The sequence below is a fragment of the Orycteropus afer genome, unplaced genomic scaffold (genome assembly GCF_000298275.1).
Source record: "Orycteropus afer afer isolate SDZICR_OR568_19922 unplaced genomic scaffold, OryAfe1.0 scaffold00295, whole genome shotgun sequence".
In the NCBI taxonomy this organism is placed as follows: Eukaryota; Metazoa; Chordata; class Mammalia; order Tubulidentata; family Orycteropodidae; genus Orycteropus; species Orycteropus afer.
In genome coordinates, this window is record NW_006921882.1 from 3016923 (window position 1) to 3025449 (window position 8527).

The 8527-nt window shown below is 52.6% G+C and overlaps 1 protein-coding gene across 1 annotated transcript in view; it reads left to right on the plus strand.

Annotated features, from left to right (window-relative positions):
• The window catches only part of ANKRD60 (ankyrin repeat domain 60), a gene marked incomplete at its 5' end in the record, with an annotated part of 9774 nt that continues 1247 nt past the window's right edge, over positions 1 to 8527 (plus strand). Inside the window, 3 exons of the mRNA XM_007951526.1 lie at positions 1 to 148; positions 4729 to 4859; positions 6312 to 6477. Of these exons, the coding sequence (XP_007949717.1) occupies positions 1 to 148; positions 4729 to 4859; positions 6312 to 6477 (445 nt within the window). The remainder of the gene's footprint in view (positions 149 to 4728; positions 4860 to 6311; positions 6478 to 8527) is intronic.

Consider the following 8527-nt stretch of genomic DNA (forward strand, 5'->3'; position numbering starts at 1 on the left):
GCCCTGCGGGTGCGGCTGGAGGAGACCGGGGAGCTGTTCCGCGTGCCCAACTGCCGCAGCGACATGACCGTGCGGGAGCTCAAGGAGGAACTGGACCTCCTGGCCGGCCTCCCCTTCAACCTGCAGCGGCTCCGGTACCTGGACCAAGGTGGCCCCTGCCCCCGCCACAGCCCACCTCCCACCCCAGGGCCCCACAGCCCAGGTCAGGCCTGGAAGTCCCAGGGGAACCCGAACGTGCATGAGGACCCTCACACCCTTTCAAGCAGGACACAGTTCTCAAAACAAGTGTACCTCTCCCTTCAAAACCCAGGTCCCCCTGGCCCCCCACTTCCCATTAGACCCCAAATCTCAAGGCAAAGCCTGTCCACAGCAGGATCCGGATCCACAAGAGAAATCCTGCCGGCACCAGGATCCCAATCTCAAGGCAGCCTGCCACAGCAGGACCCGTGGAACCCCAGGCCCCACCCTACCCATGTCTTCATAAGAACCCCAAGTCTCAAAGCTAACAACGTCCACACTGGGCTGCAAAAAAAACCAAACCAAACCCACTGCCTTCAAACACAGGAATAAAGCCTCTCCTTAGCAGGACCCTGAAACCCAGGGCAAACTTGTCCGCCAGTACCCCAAATTCAAAGCAAACCCCAGATCCACAAGATAAGCATTGAACATCACAACCCCAAATCCTTCAGCCAACCATTTCCACGCAAGGACGCCAAAGCCTGAGACAAACCCTGCCCACCTTAGGATGCCAAAACCTACAACATTCCTGCCCCAGGCCAAACCCCAAATCTCCCAGCTGATCATGACTCCCGAACCCCAAATCCATCAGCAAACTTGTCCATACGCTTCAGTCCTACCCACCCCCAAACCAAAAACAGACCCGGTCAAATATGAACCCCAAATCCTCAGATTAACCATGTGAATATCAGAACCCCAAATCTTCCAGCAGTGGTGTCCGCATAAGGGCATCAGAGCCCACCTTAGGACCCAGATCTCTCAGCAAACCCTGTCCATATGGAACCTCAGATCCCCAAGCTACCCCTGGTTGCAACAGAAACCTATATCCCAGAACCCACTCTGCCCACACCATGACCCTATATCCCAGGGCAGATGTGCCCAGTTCTGAGCCCCCAGTCTCCACTCCTTGGGTATCAGAACCCCATCAGCCAACTCTGTCCACATAAGGATGCCAGCATCTGAAAGAAACCCTGCTCACAGCTGGACCCCAAAACTCAAAGCAAACGGCTCATGTCTAAAAGCTGGTCCCCCCAAGCTCACCATGACAACTCCAGAACCCCAACCCCAAAGCACAGTGCCCTCATAAGGACTCTAAAACATGAAGCAAATCCCCCATCAGGACCCCAAAACCCAAGCTGAACCTACCCATATCTGAATCCCATAGCCCTGCACCCTGTCTACATCACCTCCCCAAACCTGAAGCCATTGTGTTCATGTGAGGAAGCCAAAGTTCAAAGCGAGGCCCCCCAAACTCCAAGCAAACTGCTCGTGTCTGAAATCCAGATGACTTAGTCAACCTCATCTACATAAGAATCCCAAATGCCAGAGCAAAGCTTGCCACCATCATGACCCCCAAAGCCCAGGACAGACTCGCCTTATTCTTGCCCCTCAGTTGCCACACTGATTATGTCTATATCGGAGCCCCAAGCCCCAAGCCAGCCCGTCCCACAAAAGGACTCCAAATCCCAAAACAAACCCTTCCCATGCCAGTACCCCCAAACCCAAAGCAAACCTTGCCTTCATCAGAACCCAAATCAGGAGCAAACTGCCCTGTCAGGACCCCAAATCTCAATGTAAACCCTACCCACGTCTGAATCTCAGATACTGGCAGTAATGCAGTCGGCATCTGAACCCCAAGTCCTCAGCTGTGTCCTTGTCCCTATCTGGAGCTCAGATCTAGCCCCATCAGAATCTGAACCCAGCACCCAGCACTCCCTGTGGCCAAGTCAGGACCCCGGAGCCTCCCTGTCCAGACAAACCCCACGTGGTCGATGCCCATGGAGGTCAAGGACCCTGGAGCCCATCTCTCCCTCCATCAGTTCTTCCCTGACCTAAGGACCATGGCTGCCCCTGTCCCAATTCCCTACAGTATTTAGGATATGAGAACAGGATCAAAGCCCCTGGGCTCCATCATCTCCCCACCCGGTTGAAATCAATGCAAAATACTTCAAGAAAGCAAAGATAGGGGAAAAAAAAATCTCTGGGCTGCTGCACAGAGTGTGAACAGCCAATATTGCAGAGAGACTGCAGTGGTACTGCAGGGGCCGGGAAGCGATGGAGACAGACAGGGATCTGAAAGCCGCCTGTCTCCACACCCTGCCCTCCCCCAGTCTGTCCTCCCGGGGCTCAGTTTCCTAATCCGCAGAGCGGACACTGACTGCCAGTTCCCCCCAGAGATGGGAATGACTTGGGAAATGCAAAAATGTGTATTGGAGGCCACAATGCTTTCCCTTGCTCTCCTTGAAATAGACCAAGTCTTTTAAGGATGGATTTGTAGTCCTAGAGGAGTGTTTGAAAGATGCAGGTGAGCAGTTGGGAGGCTTCATTTGGAAAGAAATGTGTACTGAGCCTAGTCTGTGTTTAGCATGTTCACCGTGAGTGAATTACTGAAGGACATGATAAGAGTTCCAGAGCAAGGAATTTGAAAACGATGCCTTCCCAACCGCAAATGTTCAGCACCCCTTCTGTTAATTTATTTACACGGATGAGCCATGCAGAGTACTAAATTCAGGAAAACTAGGAGGTGGCAACTTAACAATGATGTCACAATCCTTTCCCTCAACAAGCACTTAGCAACTGCACAAAGCTTGACCTGCTGCAGTCCTTACAACTGAAGGCAAACCAAAGAGGAGGTAGAAGAAATCTTGGCTACTGCCTCTCTGTAATCAGCCAGCGCCTCCTCTAGCTTCCCCGCCCCAGGGCAGCCGGGAGGACCAGACAACTAGAAAGGGGGGTTAGCAGCTACATGGACGAGGGTCCACGGTGCACGTCTGTTAGCGCTAATCGTTTATTTCCCTGGTGATAATTAGCATCTGTCTAAGCCGAAGGCAGTGTCTGGCCGCCCGTTCAGAGCGCTCCTGTTTCAGGAAGCTGTTCAGCTTGCGTGCGTTGAACTCCGTTGGCTCTTGGATAAACAGAGCTGTACTCGATGTTTTCCAAGTGCTCAGGGAGTGAAGTTGTCTTACTCAGGCTGATTACTGATTATCCTTCACATTAGCATTGCAGATAGGACCCTAATGGGCAATGTGCTAATCAGCATCCCCTGTCTAAGGAGCCCGGTGCCGCAGGGGTTAAGCGCTCCGCTGCGCACTGACAGTCTGGCTGTTTGAATCCACTGGCTGTTCTGTGGAGAAAGACGTGGCAGTCTGCTTCCGTAAAGATCACAGCCTGGGAAACCCTCCGGACAGCTCTACTCGGTCCTGCAGGGTTGCTGTGAGTTGGAATCCACTTGTCAGCAGAAGGGTTGGCTCTGGAATATTCCTTATGTATGTCCACCCTCATGACCTAGTAACCCAGGGGTGCCTACCCAGAACTGAGGGGTGCTGGAGGGACGCAGGTCTGGGTATGTTCCCACCTCACTAGCCACGGGGGTCCCCATCTGCTCATCAGGGAACTGAGATATGAACCTGTCTCATAGGGTTTTCATGAGGGTTGAAGCAGAGAGGGGAAGTCCTTAGTAGGAAGCATGGGAGTACCTAGAACAAGTACTAAAGTACTTAGCATGATGACTAAGTACTTACCACATTGCATCATGAAATCAAGAAATTTCTAAATTCCAGTTCACTTGGAATATGTGATCATGCAGCCTGGGCAGAGCTGAAACTTCAGCCCTGTGGCCTTATGAGAAAAGCAAATTCTGCTGTGATTTGTGAGTGAGATCTACGTGTGTGTGTGTGTGTGTGTGTGTGTACGTCCTGCAATCCCCTCATGCTAATTCTGCCGGTCTTCCCCATAGACTAGGAATTTCGGAGGGAGTGGATCCGTCATCCCCTTGAGTAAGGTGAGGCCGTACTTGGAGGAGCCCCACGTGCCACTGGTGGTCAAGGGCGACTTGAGCTCTCTGTGCCGTAGGTTCTCAGCTGGGGTGAACTGGTCAGTGTCTGGAGACATCCTTGGTTGTCAGGGCCGGGAAAGGGTATGATTGGCATGTAGTAGGTGGAGACCAGAGATGCCATTCAACACCCTGCGGTGCACAGCACCCCCGCACCGACAAACAATCACCTGCTTCCAGCTGCCAGTAGGGCCAAAAGTGAGAAACCCCATCAACCTTCCATTTGTCAATGTTACCCTTCGTGCTGGCTAGTGATGGCATTACCCAGAGTTCGTACTTAGGTCTGGAACTCACGTAACAGCATTGTGCTGTCTGTAGCATACAGCTACTTCAAGTTTAAGTGGTTCTGTTTGCAGACTTTGCCTTATAAAATGACTTTACCGACTCATGCACTTTCTCACAATAGGATGAGTTATAATTATGGAATTTTATAAATCACTGCCATTGTGTTTTTCCTCAGCTTCTATTTGAGCTGAGCCAAATTAATTTTCTAAAAAGCATTAACGACAACAAACACAGTCATGCAGACTCATCAAATGAGATTGGTGCTCACAGTTCTAAAATTATCTCTGCGGTTTCCAAGGTCAGATAATCTAACCGAACAGCGTAATAGTTTATCTCTCATACCCATTTTTTAAAGAAACAATTATTCCCCGCAGGAGTTTTGATGGATGATGCTACGCTGAAGTTCCATGACGTTGTTCCTGGTGGAATTATTTCATTATGTATCTGGCATTATGATGGATGGACGGAGCTGGTTTTGGCATCAGTGGAAGGGGACCCTAGTAAGGTGGCTATGCTTCTTTCAATGGCTATTATACTTTATGAAGCAGCTGTAAATCGTAGGGGAACGTCGCTTAGTTTGTAATGTGAAAGTTGGAGCAAATAAAAGTTTCAGCGTAGGGGAAGAGATACCGGGGCTCACGTCACAGAACCCCGACCCCGTGTCGAGTGTTCCTGTTCACTCTTGGCCATGGTTTCATGTGTTCACTTACTGAGGATTTACGACCCGTCCCCAGAGGACTCCGGCAGCGCACTTGCTCTGTGCATGCTTTGTAGAGCTGGAAACCCCGCTTAGCCCTCTGAGAAGAACCGCAGATGCGAGTAGCTTGGGGAGGCACCAGCCCAGCTGGGCCTAGTGAGCAGCGCTGGACTAGCACCAAGACGGGACCCGCAGGTGGAGGGCAGGACGGTTTATCCTCTCTGCACAGCAGAGGCCACTGCCAGGCCTGGGCTTGGCCCTCCGCTGGGCTCTGGGGCTGAGTGTGGGGATTGGTGTGGAGGGCGGCGAAGAAAAGGAAGACTCACTCAATAAGAGTGTGTGGGTTCTTTCTAGAAAAGGCTCAGGAGCAGCTGTGAAGTTATAGAGGAATGGGGTAGAGTTGACTTCTGGCTGGGGAAGCAGGCTGGGAAGGCGGGGCGCAGGAGGGGTGTTGGGTCAGGAAGGGAGGGTGGGCAATGGGTGCACCAGGCCCTGGGCGGAAGGGTGGGTCCCCTGTCGGCTGTCTGCACACTCTTTCCATTCCTTCCCCGCCTCCCTCCTTTCCACGCGCCCCAGTCTCTCCCCGCCCCCACCTCCAGCAGTTGAGTCCGCCCTGGATGGGGGTCAGAACCATCATCACCTTTGTCTTATTCCCTCCTGTGTTCTGCTCCCCGCTCCGCTCCCACAGCTGACCCCAACGTCTGGCACAGAGTTTCCTCTTGATAGAACCCACGGTCTTCCTCCTTCACCCAAAGATGATTGTATCACAGGCTGTTATTCATCTGGGAGCGCAGTTCAGAGTGTTCCAAAAGTCAGCAGAGACAATGGGCACAAAAATAGAGCGGAAGGTCAGGACCTACCCAGTCTCCCAAGAATCTTGTTCCCCTCTGGGGAGGCCGCTCCACGGAGCTTGGGGTCTTTCCTTGATGGCCATAACCTCTTCCTCTGGACGCCCAGCAAAGCTATTTTCTATCTTCAGAACATGGACAGGATGAGTTTCCTGCCTCCTGGGCCTGCCGCGTGGTTAATCAGTATTTCCTGAACTCGACAGAGCATTAAATGGCGCCCTCCCCAGCCCTCCCTGGGTACTTTCCAACTTTGCAATCAGGGCTTGCACCTATGTGTTTCCATCATGGGCCTTAATTTGGTATTCAAACGAACCTTGCCCCAAGAAGGCCCAGTCACCTGTCTAGCAAAACGTGCCTGTACTTCTTGAGAGAAACGTGAACTCACCGTGTGGTCATCCGTTTGTCTTTCCAGCTCTCATGTCTAGGAATCACTGAAGATTCTTTCTATCGAACTGCAAATTCTGAACATTTCCAGGGCAAGGCCTGGAAGAACTGGACAGCCCAGAGAGCCTTCGTGGCGTTGTATGTCACATCGCACAGAGGTCATTTCGATGCTGTACAATTCCTTCTGGAACATGGTAATTCTCACAGAGAGCTTAGCATAGTCAAGGGTTGGGTCTGTTGGGACTGGGAGAAGGGAGTGGCTTTTCCCCCTGGTCCCTTCCACGGGGGTCTTCTGGCCCCACTTCTTGTCACTCACCAATCAGGCTCTCCACTGGAAACTCCTGGTTTGGCGTCCTTAGGACGTGACAGGTAGAGGATACGTTCCCTCTTGCGGCCAGGTCTCAGCGAGATTCTTTCTGTTGAAGAGAGATGGAAACTTCAGGACAGTGGCTCCAGGGGGCAGTCAAAATGGTGTCCTTGCTCTCTTTGGATCCAACACACTACAGGGAACATTCCTTTGTTGCTTGCATTATTTCCAGCCCCGCCTGGAGCTGAGGGACTGCAACAGCCCAGCAGGTGTTTGTCCCAAGCATTGCTGTCGGTGGTTCGCGGGCTGGCCAGTCTCCTTTCTCTAAACATCTGATTATCTTCCTCTGGAGACATCCAGTCCAAACTCTCTTTCCATGTCTCCTCCACTAAAGAGCAAGCTTCTCTCTCTTTGAGGGACCAGAGCCTTGGCTGGCTTTGGCATAAGACAGTTTTTCCCTTGATGTGGAATATTGTTGGGAAAAGAATGCCCACCGGTTGAGATGCACAGTCTAAGAACAAGAGTCAGTAGTTGCAGAAGGACATGGTACATGGTATTGGACCATGGTCTGGGACTCAGGGTCTCCCATTTCAACGCCCCTCCTAGTTAGACCCCCTCTTTCCCACCTGTGTGTGGCCTCGACCCAGCCTCTCTCTACTCAGCCTCAGGTCCCACCAACCAAGGTGGGACAACTCTTGGGCAGGGGATGTCTGGGGAGGAATAGGGGGCCAAGTGTTGGGAATGTGGCCCTCTGCCATGGTTGGAGTTTGCCCCAAATATATCTTTCCTCTTTCTTCCGCCCGTGGGATTCTGTACTTCCCTTGTTGGAAGGTGAACTATAGACTTTGCGCAGCCCAGCAGTCCTTTCAGTTCATCTTTTTCACCCTGATGGAGCTGTGACGTATTTGAAAGCATCCACTGAGAAATCACAGCCAGGTTTGTACAGGTTTCTGCCCTCTGCAGACAGCCTGCTGAGTGGGGGCGCCATGGCTGAGGCCGGTGTTATGAGAACCTATTTAAAACTTTTACTTCATCCACCAGCCGTAGCTCATAAAAACTGTCTCCCGAAATGTCAGCTGGATTTAATTGAATCGCCTTGTTTTCTGTGTCATGATATTTGTTACCCGGATTTGATTCAATCCAACAAGTCCGTATCGGACACCTGTCATTAGCTTGTCCACCTGCAGCGGGCAGTGAGGAATTCCATTGAGCGCGAGCCGCTGTGAGCCAGCCGCCCGCCGTCTGTCATCCCCAAGCACCTGTCTTCTCCAGGCGTCGTGCTACGTGCCAGGGCTGAAATCAGATCAAACCAAGTGCCTTCTGCCCGGAGCTTAGGAGGGCGGCCAGCAAGTCATGACAAGTCCTTCCAGGGCGGCCGTGGGCTCTGAAGGAGTCGAGGGGCTACCGAGCATAGACGGGGGGTTGTGGAGGGCAGGATTAAAGAACAACTTTCCCGAGGAAGTGAATGAGATTTGGAGACGGGTAGCAGCCAGCCCAGAAGATCAGTGGCAAGAGACAGAGTTGCTTGCAGAGATGAGTGGGGGCAGAGGGCCTGGCACAGGGTGAGGGAGCCTGTGGTCTGAAGGGAAGAGGAAGGCTGGCGTGACTGGAACCCGGTGGGGGGGCCACCCAGGGTGACGCAGGACCAGTGAGAGCGGGAGACATTGCCTCCAGGACAGTGGGAAGCCAGGGAGGGGACGTGAGCAGCAGAGTGACAGGGATATTTTAGAAAGTCCAGTGGGCGCTGTACAGAGATCAGATGGAGGCAAGGCAGCCCCCCTCCAGTTACTCTGGGTGCAGGCAGGCTACCACTGTGGAGTCAGTTCCGACCCACAGCGCCCCCAGAGGACAGAGTGGAACTGCCCACAGGGTCTCCAAGGCTGTCAGTCTTCACAGAAGCAAAGCCCAAACCACACCCACTGCCTGGAGTCCATTCT